At 31.7% G+C, this 17293-nt stretch overlaps 2 protein-coding genes across 5 annotated transcripts; both read left to right on the top strand.

The window, feature by feature from the left end:
* Window positions 1–3568: 3568 nt before the first annotated feature.
* On the top strand, window positions 3569–4267 carry LOC123227842 (uncharacterized protein At5g39865-like). Its single transcript, XM_044652966.1, has one exon. It carries the CDS (start codon window positions 3569–3571, stop codon window positions 4265–4267), a length of 699 nt encoding a protein of 232 aa, XP_044508901.1.
* Window positions 4268–12413: 8146 nt separating this feature from the next.
* Window positions 12414–16736, top strand: LOC123228358 (probable inactive receptor-like protein kinase At3g56050). 4 transcript variants are annotated; one of them, XM_044653727.1, is made up of 9 exons: window positions 12414–12743; window positions 12831–12969; window positions 13395–13466; window positions 13574–13717; window positions 13800–13949; window positions 14216–14631; window positions 15180–15370; window positions 15459–15591; window positions 15854–16736. In XM_044653727.1, the coding sequence occupies exons 1-9, from the start codon at window positions 12650–12652 to the stop codon at window positions 16450–16452; spliced, it is 1938 nt and encodes a 645-aa protein (XP_044509662.1). In that variant the 5' UTR covers window positions 12414–12649; the 3' UTR covers window positions 16453–16736. The 4 variants fall into 4 exon arrangements, with proteins under 4 accessions (XP_044509662.1, XP_044509663.1, XP_044509664.1 ...); XM_044653728.1 differs by having other exon boundaries at window positions 12415–12743; window positions 13806–13949; XM_044653729.1 differs by having other exon boundaries at window positions 12416–12743; window positions 14216–14613.
* The last annotated feature ends 557 nt before the right edge of the window (window positions 16737–17293 follow it).

Here is a 17293-nt window from a genome sequence, read left to right as displayed (position 1 = left end):
TAAAATCATTTATAGGGTTACTTCCCGTCTTCCTACTACAAAAACAAGCCAGTGTCACATATTTCATCTCATCATTATCTCTTTTTTTTATTTAAGATCGTATTATAACTTCAAAACTTAATTTATTCCCATAGTTTTTGGAGTTTCGGACCAAAATATCAAATGAATCAAAGTCCATTCCAGTCTTAGGCTCTCATTCCTCCTTTGCACATCTTGGATCTTCTCTTTTTTCAAAATGATTAATCTAATTTATTGATATTAGAATTGAATTTCAATAAGATAGTTTAGGAAAAAAATAAGGAATATTAAATTATCGGCTGTTTGGAACGACGTGCTGGAGTGTCGTTTTTCATCTTAAAAAAATGATGTAAAACGTGTTCAGTGCTCTTTTTAGCTAAAATGTCTTCAATATGTGTTAGAAAGTTAAACTAAGTACTCTAATTTTACACTGTTCGCACAACAACATCCATCAATCAATTAACATAACCCTAACAATCAATCAATATGATTTCTGCCGCAATCAGCATAATTTCGGCAATCAATCAACATTCATATATTTTATATATCTTCATCCTTGTATATAAATACCCTTTTGTACAAACTTTTCAATATCAAATAAAATATAAAACAATATATTTTTTTTATTGTTATCATGATATTAGATTTTCTAGGGTTCGAGCCCTGTAAGACCCATATCTAAGCCCTTGTATAAGAGCTTTTAGGTTCTTTTTAATTTTCTTAAAATTTTCAAGTTCTCCTTTCTTTGTTTTATTGTACATAATGTTCTATCATTGTGATTACCCATTTTCAGATTTTTTTTTTTTTTTCTCTATTATGTTTTTATGACTCATTTGTTTCCAATTTTTTTTTCTTTGCTTTACTAAGCACAATGTTCTGTTAATGTGACTCACTCGTTTTTAGGTTTTTTTTTTTTTTCATGCACAATATTATGTTATTGTAATTCACCAATTTATAGTGTATAGTATTTTATCACTTTGACTCACTAGTTTCCAATTTTTTTATTATGTCGCGTACAACATTTTGTCACTTTCACTTACCAGCCTCTCATATAGCTTGATTGGTCTCTGTCGACCTACCTTTAGTTGTCTTCATCACTACTACCCGCCACTAGATCTGTTTTTTATAATTTTGATATTAATGATAATTCATCCAAACAACTTATCATTAAACCTTAATATCTGTAACCCACAATCCTAACCATCCATCAAAATCAATAATCCTACAATCAATTATAATATATTGTGAATGACATCATATGATTCATGTTTGTTTGTTCTAATGACAAAATTGTCATTTTTCAAATTGTTTTTATGTTCTTACTTTTAAACTCAAATTGGTCTCTACTCTACCACCTTGAATTCGAGGGAGGGTGTTAAGATAATAACATCAATTATAGAATGATTCTAGTAATCAATTAACATAATTCCAGCCTCAATCAACACAATTTCAGCCATCAATCATAGCATAATTTTAGTAATCAATCGACATTCATACATTGTATATAGCTTCATTCTTATATATAAATACCTATTTGTATAAATTTTTGTATATCGAATGAAATACAAAACAATATTTTTCTATTGCTAACATACACAATTGAAAAATGAAGCCACATGATTCCGTCTAATTTGGATGATTAACGTAAGAAAAGCTGAAATTGAAACCTAATGACCTGTTAATTTTAGTTCTAATAGGCATTTTATCAAACACTAGGGCCATAAACAAAGAAACTATCAATTCAAATGAAACATAAAGTTCCGGCGAATTAAAGGAAAATAGAGGCTAAATTTGAAAAACCAACATAACCCCCGACCCCCATAACTATGTAAAAGACAAATAATAGAATAACCAGAAAATTACCGAAATTGAAACACTTTCAGAGAGCAGCAAATTATATAGCTTATAATTAAGATGAAGACGTTTTTTGACATTAAAAGGAGAGGCTCCAATCTAGATTGGCTCTTTGAACTTACCGTGATGGTATTCCACCTCTTAGATCACCTAAGAGGGCGTGGGTTCAAGAGCTATACCTTGGTGGGAAATAGTCCTTTGGCCTAATTAATTAATGATACAATTAGAGGTATTTCAAAATACCTTTTACAATTATTGAACTTAAAAAAATGAGAGGCTTCCCTCTGCAACTAATCTCTCGTTGGTGGTGAAACGGGAAAAAAGTATTGAAACAAAGAAATAGTTCTTCTTTACAACTAATCTCTCCCTAATAAAACAACAACAATGATTCATCTTCTGCATATTTCTTGTAAAAGCTACGAGAATTTGAATGTTTATACAAAAAGATGTGCGCTCCAAGGGACTGTGCCAACTCGTGAATTTTTGAGGCATGGGACTTGCAGAGACATTTGCCGCATCATGAGTGTACTCAATTGGTAAGTTTATTTTTGTAAAGAGGAACCTTGGGTCAGTCTAGAATTTCAGATTTAGTAGCTTATCTTATAAACGTAAAATCAAGTGAAAATTCGGATATTAAAACACCGTTAAAAGAGTCTCGAATCTTTACTTTTTTATATACAAAGTGTCATCTTTTACTATAAAAACTAACTTTAAAAAACATTGAAGTATATTACAGTAGGTATGTATGGATATAACAGTTATAACCCATAGGAGACATTTGGTTTTGATAATATTTTATTACCAAAATAGAAAAATTACCTTGAAGATAGATTACTTAAAAGATTACTAGGTATAAATGATTATTATGTTTGATAAAATTTGATAGGTATAAATAATTATTGTGTTTGGTTAAAGATAATAACAGATTACTAGTAAATTATTTTACTTAAATATCTTTGAATATAATTATTTTTAAATATTTTTTATATTATTTATCATATTAATTAAAAATAATTTTATTTTTATCTCAAAAAATTAATAAATTATAATAAAATCAAGATTACTTTGGTAATCTTTAAATATCTAAGGTGAAGGTAGTAATCAGATTACCACCTATATTATATGTCACGTCAGTATGATAATCTTTAAATACCTAAAGTGAATATAGTAATCAAATTATCACCTATATTATCTGTCACGTCAGCATTGATAATAAAAATTACTGTAATATTTTATTATTGACAAATTAAACAAGAAAATAAAAAATAAATTACCAAAGTAATCTTCAAAAACTCAAACCAAACGCCCATATAAAGGTTTTTTTGACTAATTGATGATATGGTATGGTTAGTGAGCATTTAATTTTATTCATTCATTCAGCAACAGCTTGCCCTTCCATGTGTCTAACCATTTAACAATTATTTCTCAAGTGTTTCTGCACATGCCTTCAAACCGAATAGCCTGTTTTATTTTCTTTTCCAATACAGTCACCTTACTGGCAGATCTCACTTCACCACCATCAATATCAAATAATTTTTCTAAGCAACCATTAACCCACCTACCCCATTGATGTACTCTCTCTGTTTCCCTATTTAGGGTTTTACTCACTTCTCTTATTATACCAAGTTCTTCTTTTCGCTTCTCATTCATTCCCCTTTAAACAAAAGCCATCTCTTTCTTTCTTTCTTTCTTTCAGATGTGGCCAGAGTGGTTAAGATCGCCCACTGCTTCACCAAGTAGGGTTCATCCTAGATCAAAATCTTTCTCTTGTTCTTCTTTCAAGGACATTCCATCCATTCTCAAAGAACCCGAGTCTGAACCTAGATCCCCCAAGTCTCCATCCGTTTTTCACCGGGTTCGGATCTCCACTTCGGTCCTCCGTTCATGGGCCAATAAAAATTCAATCCCGTCATCTAATCCATCCTTTAGACCACCTCATAAAGGCATCATAATTTTCTTCACCAGCCTCCGTGTTGTTCGCAAAACTTATGAAGACTGCAGGACCGTCAGATCAATCCTCCGCGCGTACCGTGTACCCATTGACGAGCGAGATTTGTCCATGGATAGTAAATTTTTAGATGAGTTGCAGGGAATCATGGGCTGTAATGCTCAAAATTTAACTCTACCTAAAGTGTTTATAGGCGGGAGACACATCGGTGGGGCCGAGGAGATCAAACGGCTCAATGAGAGCGGTGATCTGAAGCATATCATCAATAAGCTACAATTAGTGGGGCCTACGTTTTGTGATCAATGCGTGGGAATAAGATTTGTTCTATGTGAAGAGTGTAATGGGAGCCACAAGATCTACGTAGAAAAATGTGGGTTCAGAACCTGTAAATCTTGCAACATCAACGGTTTGATTATGTGCCCCTCTTGCTGCCCGGTGCTCCGCTGATGCAGGGGATCATGATTCTATAATTAAAATACAGAAAGTATAGGGTTGTCCCTTTTTTTTTTTTCTCAACATAGGAAAATAGCCTTCTCGACAGTACTTTTTTTTTCGATAGTTTTATTATGATTGTGAAAAATATGTCAAATATAGTTGTAGATGTTGGAAGTATCTGGAACATGTGAAATGTCTATTTTTATGAGATTAATACAAGTGCTAATAAGCTACAGAGGTGAGCAAAAAAGTCCAATCTGTAGGGCTTGGGCCTCATGCCCTAACCAGGCCTTGGGAAGGGTCAGCTTAGACCGGATTGAGCTGAGGGGGGAGGGTTTAGGCCCTCCTCTCAGAGCTTGAGTTTGGTGGCATAGGGCTTAATCCTAGGGATTGGATCAGATTTTTTAAACATGTAAAAAATAAATAACCCTTGGCCCATAAAGTACGGTTAAATTCAAATCGAGTTTATTTGAGCTTAAATTTAAAATCACCTCAAAGTTGTGTCTGAAAATTCAATATTTTCTAGTTAGGAATCGAGTTTTTGGGGTGTTCGGCTTGTCAAGCTCATAAGCTTGAAAATTTTGATACAAAACAATATTATTTTAATTAATATACATGAAAACGACATCAATTTAATACCAAACCAAGCTTAAAGCTCCATTTGAGCTTGATTTTTTTAAAACAAACTGAGTTTGAACACCTTTGAAGCAAACTCAAATTTGATTCCATACAAATCAAATCGAACTTGAGTTTGATTCAATTCAAATCCTACCCTACTACAAGGATAACAAAAAGTTGATCAAATGGCTATTTCTACCCAGAGTTTTGATGAAATAACAATTTATTATTTTTTAAGTTTAAAAGTCTATATTCTCATCCGTGTATTAATTATATGAGTGAAATTTGTTAAGCCCAATAGTTAGTAAGACAAATGGAGTATTAAAACTTGTAAAAAGAGAATCTTTCTATCATATTTATGAAATCTTATTTTTCTTAATATAATAGTTATGAGTTTGATCACGTTGTTCACTTTACAAAACAAAAATATTTGTTATATTTTTTAGTAATAAAATGGTGAAAATGTCCTTTAATAATTGACTTAAAAGTTTTAATATGGACCAATTTTTTTTAAATAATTACTTGATAACTTTTACTTAGAAAAACCTTTAACTATACAATAATTATGGGTTTAATTACTATATTTGAAATTTTACCTATTCGGTATGGTTGATTATACCCCTTTGAAACATTCTAACTTAAGTGAAATTGCTCGTTACAAAAACATGAAAAAAAAGCCTTTAACTAGTTTCACCTTCTTTGACCACATCCTCACCTCCTAAAGCTCAACATAAAACTATCAAGATTTTCAATTAGGATCACAAACTTTCTTATTGTTTTCAACAAAATTACGTTGAGATCTGAATCATTTGAAACTCTTGAAAGATCAATGTCTTAAATATTGTAGCATAAAAAATCAATCATGGCTACTACAAAGCTTGATTTTCCTATACTTGAAGAAGGATTGCATAAGAGGAAGCTTCATATCCAGACATGACCTAGTTGATGATAGAATTGTTTGGGTTTAACAAATGACTCAAGATCATACCTTGCCTTGTTTTGAGATAAGATTCTATGGCAATCATCTTGAAAGTAGAGGGGCAGATGAAGGGGATAGATCTCCACGGTCCTTCTTGGCTACAGTGATGATTTTGGATATCCACATAGTTTGGTCGATCTGATCAAATATTGTGTATGTGTTAGAGATAGGGATGTAAAATTATGTCCTTGTCAACTTTTCTTATCTTCAAGACATTGAATTGAAAACCAAATAAAATCAATCAATCAATCCCAATTTGTAAAATTCACGCACAAATTATAAAACATTAAATTGAAAACTTGTGGGTTATAGGAATATTTGATACATTATGCTTCCAATCTGTATTAGAGTGATTCATCTTCCTCTAAAATTTTCTTGAATGATGATTTTCTATGGGTAAATGATACAGTTGTTATGTTTTGGTTTTACAAAGGGGACTTAATCAAAATAGAGTAGGTTATTGGATTTCTCTATCAAAGACCCAATAAACCTTAAAGTCTAGAATGAACTATCTATCCAAATCATAACTTTTAAATGTATTAGGGTTATTTTTATTAATGATTTAATTTCATCAATAAATTGTTATTAGGCAATTCAATTATGTAATTTTATTAAATAAAAAATTATAATTAAAGTCAGCTCACATTAAAAAATTTTCTATCATTCTTCGATTTGGATAACATCAATTTTTTATTTTATTTTAAGAAAAGAAAACAATTTTTTTGACTCCTGCCAACCAACTTCTTAATTTTAACTTGACAATTAAGTGTTATCTGAAGTGTTATTTTCAAGGAGTGGGGCCTTAATCACATATAGATATGGCAGGGGGGTCGAGCCGACCCAAGTCCCCTTTTTTGTCATGGCCTATGGGGCATGTAAGGCAGCGTGCTAAGGCCTCCGGGCAAGGCCTATGGGCCAACCTGCCATGACCTGTTAAAAAACAATGAAAATTCTCAAATAATTGATAAATTGAAAAAAATATATATATGCGAGTTAAGTCAAGTTACACTACAAATTACAATAATTTTTTGATATCAATAAAATAATGTAAACACACTTTTAATTAAATAATTTTAAATTAAAAATAAAATAATATTCAATTATATAATAACTCATTATTTATATACTCAATTATATACTTAAAAATACGTGGATATAATATTTTTCATTTGATCTCGAATGTTTGTTTTCTTATGCTATGGACAGGTTAAGTGTGATGCACAAAAATAATACAAAGAAATTTTGTTTGATGCATGGAGTTGCGTATGTTGACCGCATGCCAAGTAGGAATGATTAATGCCGTAACAATAAATTATTTACGTTTACCAAATTGCACACCATGCAGTTGCAGTTGATAGCCTCCCGGTGAGGGCAAAACTTGGACTTGTCTTGAGGTTCATGACGATGACTTCGAATTTATTAGACTAAAGAATTTAATATCATGTTAGAGAAATTACAAAAGTCAGCAACAAGCAGCAAGTAATATCAAACAAAAACACGAAAATTAATTATCTATTTTCTCAGTAGTTTTCAAAAGGCCATACGACTATTTCCCATCCAAAGTATATTCATTTTCTAAAGTTTCTCTCATTATTTTTTAAAATCTTATTTATCCACCCATGACTGTTTAAATCTGTTAATTTTAAGGATAAAATCGTTATTTTATATTTAATATTAAAAATAAACTTAAATATGATTTCGTTTTTTCTCTTAAATTTAAAAAACTAATTTTTCTCCGCTAAACCAAGTTTAAAAAAATCACATTATCCCTCTAGGGTTTAGTTTCAAAATCTAGAGTATAGTAATTTTTTTTTTTTTAAAATAATTCAGGGCCCATCTGTATTTGTAAACATGAAGCATATTGATTTTTTTTTAATAATCGTATTTGTTGGTTGGATAGATAAATACGAAGCACAATGCTTTTTTTTAATAACCGAAGACTCTGTTCGTATTTGTTGAAAGTGTAAACTCAATACACAGTGACCAAACCCATAATCACTGTATTAGATAAGTTAATTGTATTTTTTTTATTTTTTTGATAATTGGAGACTCCGTCTTCATTTGTTGGAAGTGTAAGATCAGGACATAGTAATTGGACCCATAACCACCGTATTAGATAAGTTAACTGTATTTATTGGTTGAACGGGTAAATTTAAAACATTATGATTTTTTTTATTTTTTTGATAATCTGGGACCCTGTTTGTATTTGTTGGAAGCATAAGCGTAGAACATAGTGATCGAACTCATAACCATTATATTAAAAAGTTAAGGTTTCACACGTATGACATAAATTCGAACTTAAACTTTTACAGTAGAAATTTTAATATTCTACTAGTTTTACTAACTCTTGAGGTCTATATAATTAGATGTTATTTTATACTTAATTTAAAATCACTCAATCGCATAATAATACGTTATTTTTATATTTATTTTATGTATTTAAAATATATACACATAATTTTATTAATTTTGAAAACACTCTGGGATAGAAACAAGAAAATGATAATTTGGCTGATTGGACTCTTAGGCCAAACCATAAAAGGGGAAACGTTAATCACTCTTATTATACTAATAATTTGCTCATTAGGTTATTAATTTATTTATTATTAGACTGGTTATTTGTGTTGCTTCCTAGATTTTTCCTCAATTAATAATGGGTAGTATTTTTATCTCTTAATTTTTAATAAATAATTAACATCAGTAAATAATTATTGCAAAATGAAAAGTTGCAGAATTCGACTACATCGCCAGTAATATTATAAATTTATAAGCCATCTCTGTCATTGAAATTGCTTGATCGAAGCTGAAAAAAACTATTAAATAAATTAATCAAATGAAATCATATTCGTCAATTTCGGTTGCATAAATGATGTTAAATTATAATCGATGATTTTGTCTTGATAGACCGGCTAAGAAAGAAAAAGTTAAGAGGAAAAGAAAACATATTTCATTGTCTTTAAAAAATTAAAAATCTTAAAGAGAAAATAATTATTTTTTAAATTTTTGATAGGAAAAAATTATTATATTTTTAAATTAAAAAAATAATAAATTTTTTATTTTTTAATAATTCTAATGACTAGAATAAGTCTTTTAGCCTTAAAAAATATAAAATATGGATGCCATTTGACCAAAATGGCCTCAAAAATCTTTAACCTTAAGCAAATTTTGTTAGGGTTTTAATTTTTTCTTTTTTACATAGATTTTTGCAATGATTTTAAGAAAATATTAAAAAGCATCTAATAAAGGGCGGAAAATCTGAAAAAATTTGGTGGGTATTTGTTGGAGAATAACGTATATTTTATTCGTATTCACATTATGAGAAATATTCAAGAAATTAATTATTATATTATTTGAAGGCTGCAGCCTATTTGTTCTTGTTTCTTGCCAACCACAGCCGCCATGGGAGAATTTTTAAATTTACAGATTCACATATTCAAACTATTTTATTTTAAATTATCATAAAGAGTGTGAATCATTCTTGTAAAATAAAGGCCAAAGGACTATTTCCCCCCAAAAGTATGCGTTTTTCTTAAGTTTTTCTCTATTAACTTTAAAAATACCATTTATCTATCCATGGGCTATTAAATTTAATAGAACCCTAATTTCTGAAAAATTTATCTCATTTTTCTCCCTAAAATTTTAAAAATTAATAATTTTTTTCAATCCAAGTTTTAAAAAATAGCATTTTCCCCCTTAGGATTTTCAAATTTTCAGAGTTAGTTTTCTGGCATCGTGTCTTCCTCTTCGACGACTCCTCTTCCTCTCTGACACGGCCTCCTTTCGGTGATTATCCTAGGCACGATCATCGACTCGTCTTCGTCTACGATAGTGCCCAGGACAACCACCAAAAGGAGGTCGCGCTGGAGAGGAAGAGGAGTCGTTTGGAGGTCGGCCGGAGAGGAAGAAACAATGCTGAAAAACTAACTCCGAAAATTGAAAACCCTAGGGGGAAAAATACAGTTTTTTAAAACTTGGGTTGGGAGAAATTGTTAGTTTTTAGGGTTTATGGGGAAAATAAAATCAAATTTAAGTTTATTTTTAATAGTACAGACAAAATACCGATTTTACCCTTGAAACCGTTAATTTTAACCGACTATGGGTGGGTAAATGAGATTTTCAAAGTTAACGGAGGAAAATTGAGAAAACAACATACCTTGGGTGGGAAATAGTCCTTTGTCCTAAAATAAATAAGATTTCTCATAAATACCTAATGCGCAAATTATTAGTATATTCAGAGTGAATAACATTATTGCACCCAAAGTTTGACCTAAAAACAATTTTTCATTTATTAAATGTATAAATCAAATTTTAATAATTTAAAACTTAATTCGTTAATGAAAAACTAAGGATAGAAGGATAATAATATCGATTTACTTTCCTGTAAATCTAAGATATGTAAACATGTCATTTGTCCAATAAAATCAAATAATTTACTTCAAGTAGTTCAGATGTTATCTCTCCTCTCCTCTTTCAAATTTTGACATCACTCTCACCTTCATCAGCTCTTCTCTTCTCTCACCTTTATCGTTGAGAATGATTCATGTATCTTCTCTTTTAAACTACGTCAATCTCATTAAAAAAGTCTTGAGTAATAAAGTGCTGCTTTGTAAATTTCTATTGATACAGTTTTAGGCCTTTTCATGTTGGAGTATACGAGTCTTTTCTTGTACATTTAATCATAATCTCATTTGGAGATTTCAGTTGCTTCAAAAGCTGTGGATGTAGAACTCAACACAGTTTGTATGCGTATTATTTGGGTTTGGGAGAGAGACATATGCTTTCGTTGCGATGAAAATCTTGGCCCAATCATAAAAACTAGCAGTGTCAACTACACTTTCTGTTGGTAGCTAGAGATAGAGACAACAATAAGAAAAACTTAGATGACAGGGGAGCCAAACTGAAAGATTGGAAGGAAACTCAAAGTTGAAGGTAACTACATTGAATATCTATAAGCTCTATAGTGAGCAAGCATTATTTCGAAACAAACCATGAATGTGCTAGAGAAAATTTGTGGTCAGGAGGTGTTGGCTCTTGTGAGTGACGTGAAACTTATAGTATTAGCTTGAAAAGGATCGTGGAGAGATAGAAATTACCACTCAATATGACAAGGACGTTCAAGGTCTTGTTAAGAAATGATGATCGGGTAAAGTGAGAAGGGGGTTGTAAATTGATGGCACTTGAGCGGCAAGATGAAGTAAAAGAGAGAATGACATATAGGAGGAGCTTGTTGTGAAGAGAAATGACAGTAAAAATGGATGGGTTTTGGTTAATTTGGTGGGAGGAAAAATGTGCCAAAGGCTTGATTAAGTGGCAAGTGATAGGTTGCATCAAATAACAAAGGTGATATGGTATTGTGTTAAAGCCTTAGATTTTGAGTGTTAAAAAAATTTATTCATTTAGTTATAGAAATTGTTTTTAATATAGTTTTAAAAATCAGATCGGAACAGTTGAACCATCAACCATTAGCCAAATTAGTTTCGATTTGTATAAAACTAGGTTTGACTCAATTAACATAAAAATCTAATTTTTTAAAAAGATTTGTTATGAAAACCCTAGTTAATATAAATGTGAATTATTCGCATTTTAAACAGTTATTTTGAATTTTTAAACCCAAAATATATTAAACACGTATTTTATATGTTTTTTTGTATTAAACGTATATTTTTATTTTTTTTACGTTTTTCCTTTTTTATTAATTTTTTAAACGACGAAAATATCTCTTACATTTTTAATTAATTATTATAATGTCATAACTTATAAAACAAAAAATTCGATTTTTTGTCATCTAAATCTCTAACCTCTTTCGATAATTTTTTATAATGATTGAATTTTGATTATATATTATGTTATATTAGGATTAATAGTCAATTAAATATTTTATATTTAAATTGTTAACCGAAAGATCTTTGAAAAATGTTCAAATTATTATTGATATTAATGTATTTTTATAAATGTATTATTCATGACGTCTCCTATTAAACTCATATATACACATTTTGTATATGAATTTTATGACTTGTTTTATAAATATATTTTTCACCATTTATCACATTATACCCGTATAATTTTTGTATCATTTTTATCTATTCTTGTAGGATGAAAACTTATATTTAAGACTTTATTTATCATATTTAAATATATATATATATATATATATATATATATATATATATATATATTACTAAATTAAATTTATTTTAATATTAAATAAATTAAATTATATAATAAATAATAAATAATATAAAAAAATTAAATATTATTTAAAAATAATTAATCAATTTAATCATCAGACCATCCTCGTTATCAAATCAATATCTAACTAATTTAAAAAACGTTGGTTTCTAAGTCAAGCCTTTGGATGGAAAATGTTAATCACTCGTGTAGAAACAACTGGTAAACTACTCTCCCAGGCACGTGGGCCAACAGTATACAACTCTGAAAACGACTTGGTCCATGGTGCTAAAGTCTACGCCGGCACCCTCATCCCAGTTGAATTGAAACTTATCCAAGACGACTTGTCGTTTTAATCACCGCAGTGTAAAAAAAACAAAAAAAAAGTTTCAACATACGCGTTTTCAAAACTCAACCGGCTTCTTTATGTTTCAGTCTAAATTAGCTTGCCAGCACGCTAACCTGGCTTCATTTTTTAATACAATTCTCAGATTACGGTTCAAGTTTTAGGTTTTTTCACACTTCTGTTAAGTTTCGGGAATTTCATTTCTCGTTTTCTCTCCTGTTCGACTCAGTTTCGGCAACTCAACGCGCGGGAAAGTCTTAGTTGTGATCGTTTTCGATCGATGGAATGGAATTGGAAGCTTGGTGGATTACAAGTTTTGTTTATTATTTTGGTTTCTCGTAGTTTGTGTTTGTGTTGGTCGTTGAATGATGAAGGTACTTTTCTTTTCTATGTTTGATTCTCGGGAAAGTGGACGAAAGGTTGTGATTCATTTTTTCTATTATGTTTTGTCACGAGTACAGGTTTGGCTTTGTTGAGATTAAGAGAAAGAGTTGTGAGTGATCCGTTTGATGCTTTAAAGAATTGGAAGAGTAGTGATACAGAGAATGATCCGTGTTCGTGGTTCGGCGTTGGGTGCTATGAAGGCAAAGTTGTCATTCTGTGAGAAGCTTTCTTTCTTTCTTTCTTTCTTATCTGTGAGAAACTTTTGTTTGGTTTATCGGAAAAATATGTGAAAAAGTTATGAGTTTTCTCTAGTTTTTTTTTTTTTTTTCCTTTGCAACCAAATGGACGGTACCCATCATCAGAGTTGGCTGTGCTTAGAATCAACATTTTTTGTTATTAATTATATTTTTATTATTTTTGGTAATTATGGAGATAATAAAATTGATCCAAAATGTGGTGAAGAATTTATGAGAACTTAAAAAAAAAAAAAATAGAATAGTTTTGCCATTAAGAGTTCATTAAGAACCGTAATCTAAAATTATGGATCTTCTTTTCCTTCAAGTCAAAGGATCCCTGCGTGTAAATTTCACACCTAATTTATATTTGAATTGATTATAAAGATGAATGTGTTTAATATGCAGGAACTTGAAAGATCTTTGCCTGGAAGGATCTCTGGCGCCCGAGCTCAGAAGATTGACTCACATAAAGTCTATGTAAGTTGCCTATGGTTTGTTAGCGGGTTGCATGATGATTTTCTTTTTTTTTCTGGGGCTTTGATGTTGTCTCTTATTCTTTGCAATAATTCTGTGTCTTCTTGCAGTATTTTGCGCAACAACTCTTTCAGTGGAATTATTCCTGAAGGATTTGGAGAGCTGAAGGAACTGGAGGTGTTGGATTTGGGCTACAATAACTTTAGTGGACCGCTTCCATCTGATCTTGGCATTAATGAGTCACTGACAATCCTGTAGGTTGATAGTACCCAATGGTTAATTTTTGCTATCGATACCTAGTTATCATTCTGTATAGTGATTCAATTTCTGCTCAAGTTGCAGTTTACTGGACAACAATGAAATTCTTGGTGGCCTATCTCCTGAAATATATGAACTTCAAATGATATCTGAATCCCAAGTAGATGAAGCACTTCTGTCTAGCGCTGCTAAAAAGGGATTGTCTTGCGGCAAAAGATTCATAACTTGGTATGTTTGCTGTAGATTTGAAATTAATTCCTTCAAGGTTCTATCACATGCGAAATGCTAGTTCATCAGTGCATTGTTCTTTCACCTTTAAGTGTATTCTGTTTTTTTTTTGTTTTCTAATTTTCATGAATTGAAAACATAAGTACCTCCTTTGTGCATAAGACATCATAATGACTGCTAAATACCATATCTTTATATTTTTTAATATTAGTTGCATTGTGTTTCTTTGTATCTCTCTTTACTAATGATCCATTTGTCTTTGCTAGGAATGATGTCCAAAATGAAGTTGTTGTTCGAAGGAGACTGCTGCAAGAGTCACCTATGGTCAATTTGAGTGGTACTGCCGGTGAATCTACGCCCTCTCCTGCACAATCTCCATCAGACACTTCTCCTCCACGTGCTTCTGTTGCCCCCCCAGATAGTGACACTAGCAATTTTCCTGCTCCAACTCCTCCTCTAGACCCACCTCCTTCACCGATTCTGAACCCCTCAAAATCAGAAAGGAGTTCTTCAAAGTCAGCAATACTGGGTGGAACTATTGGGGGCGCTGTATTGCTTCTCATTTTAATCATAGTCATATATCTCTATAGATGCAACAAGGTATCTACTGTCAGACCTTGGGCCACAGGATTGAGCGGACAGCTTCAGAAAGCATTTGTAACTGGTACCTATTCTTTCTCAGGTGAAAATCATTTATAAGGATATCTATGGTGCCAATCAATCAAACAAAAAAAGTCAAGCAGTGTCTAAAAACTGGAGACTTTCAGAAGGTTGAAATGTATATTTCAATGGTTGGCACCTACCAATATTACCTAGACCAGAGATGGCCGTGCATATCTCTCCATAGATCAGTAGCCTCCCTTGTATTTCAAGTTATCAATCAAAGGAGATATTCTAGGGCCAGAAGTAAAAATTATGGTTGTGGCCTTAATTTCATTTCGGATTTGGGAGCAAAAAAATAGTTTTCTGTTCCTCTCTGATTTGGTTAAATTCCTTCCAAAAATCTGATTTGCATTCTGAATTATCCACTTGACTTAGATCAAGTCTAGAAGCTCATAATAATGAGAAGTATATAGAGTACATGCTCGCCTGCTTGCATGTACATTATACACAGAGAGCCAGCAGTACTGCATCTTTCTATTTCACCCCCATCTCTAGTTTTAGTAGTTTTTATCACGTCGATATTGTTGGTTTTGCCTGAATACTTACATAATTAAATATTCATTTCAGGTGTTCCTAAGCTTAAGAGATCTGAGCTTGAAGCAGCTTGTGAAGATTTCAGTAATGTAATTGGTTCTTCACCGATCGGTATGGTGTACAAAGGAACATTGTCCAGTGGAGTTGAAATATCTGTTGCCTCTGTTGAAGTAGCATCAGCCAAGGATTGGTCGAAGAATTTAGAAATGCAGTTTAGGAAGAAGGTAGTACTTTATGAACAACGATTGATCTCAAAGTGGTATTTATGCTATCTGATTGTCCTAAATATTTTTTTATGGTTTTGTTTTGCAGATTGACACTTTATCAAAAGTGAACCACAAGAATTTTGTCAACCTTATTGGGTATTGCGAGGAAGAGGAGACTTTCACTAGAATGATGGTGTTTGAATACGCTCCTAACGGAACTCTTTTTGAACATTTACATGGTAAGTGACTAATTGTACTGTATATTAGGCAATTATGGGCAAACCATATTTATGTTTCATTTCTTTCAGGCAGTTGATTTCTTAGGCCTGTTTTTGTTTCAATAGAAGTACTAAGTGCTCTGTAGAAGGTGGTAAATTATTTGTTGCCAAAGATGGAGTCTACACAGATAGTGGAGAAAATAAAAAATAAATAGATCTATTGTTCTCAGTCTATACATTTATTTCACAACTGATTTGAGTTTTATATTTTTGGGTCCTGCAGTTAGAGAGTCAGAACACTTAAACTGGGGAATGCGTATGCGCATTGCAATGGGCATGGCTCACTGCCTAGAGTATATGCACCAGCTGAACCTGCCCATAGCTCACAACAACTTGAACTCTCCGGCTGTCCACCTCACCGAGGACTATGCAGCCAAATTGTCAGACTTAAGCTTCCGGAATGAGATATCTGCTTCTGAAATGAAAACAGCCGGCACAGAGCTTTCAGATACACCATCAGCAAGCCTAGAAAGTAATGTGTACAGCTTTGGTGTATTATTATTTGAAATGATGACAGGAAGAATGCCATACACGGTGAACGATGGTTGTCTTGAAGACTGGGCTTCAGATTATTTGAGAGGGAATCAACCCCTTAAAAGATTTGTCGATCCAACTCTACGCACTTTTGATGTGGAGCAGCTGGAGAAATTCGGTGACTTGATAAAAGCTTGTGTCCTTCCCAACCTACAACTGAGACCATCAATGAGAGATGTCACTGCAAGACTCAGAGAGATTACTGGAATAACACAAGATGGAGCAATCCCCAAGCTTTCTCCTCTTTGGTGGGCGGAGCTTGAGATTTTGTCCGCAGATGCAGTCTAGAACATGAAATTTAGATTGTAAGTATTACAGCTTCAAATTTTATCATCCTCTTTGTTGTTTAGGCTCAGAAGTATTTGCCTTTGGGTCGATAGTGCTTGTATCTATTGTAGGCCAATATAATGCGAGTTGTACATATCCAAAATCGGGGGGAAATCTGGTAAATCTTCCTTGTTTTGGCTCTTCTCTCTTTTAGAATTATCTGTGAAAATGCACAAGAAAATTACATTGCACATTTTTCAATTTATGTTTTCAAATGTTGAAATGATCAACCAATTTCGTGGCTATCTTCAATTGTCTTTCTTTTGTTGGTTCTTCTCTCATTGTCTTCCTTTCCTATTCAGGAGTTTGTCTTAATGTTATTGACGGTTTCAACCAGGACTGAATGTTGTAGAATAAAAAAACCAAGTTTGAAAAGTAGATGGTTCCTGTAATTGCCAATTAATCTATATAAAAATAAGTTTTGAGACTGATTTGGTGGCAGAAGCTTTTGTTTAGGGTTCTTTATTAAAATGACTATAATTTGAAGGAGTTGTACCTAAATGATCAACTCTTTGAGAATCAAAGCTCTCTAACCAAATCACTTAATTAAATTCCATATTGTTTTCAATCTTTAACCTTACAACAAAAACATTGAAAGCTTCAAAATATTTAAACTCTAACTATAATTTTATGTAACAACTCCAATATTAAAAATTTTGCACCAAAATCACAAGTTCAATCTAGAAAGATTATAAAATTCAGATAAAATCAAGAAAGATTGTAAAATCTAGATAAGATGATTAATATTTATTGGTTTGTTTCATTTTAATTGGATAGATTGTTGCATTGTTATAAATATAGG

Source organism: Mangifera indica, chromosome 10 (genome assembly GCF_011075055.1).
Source record: "Mangifera indica cultivar Alphonso chromosome 10, CATAS_Mindica_2.1, whole genome shotgun sequence".
NCBI lineage: Eukaryota > Viridiplantae > Streptophyta > Magnoliopsida > Sapindales > Anacardiaceae > Mangifera > Mangifera indica.
This window is presented reverse-complemented; position numbering and strand designations above follow the sequence as displayed.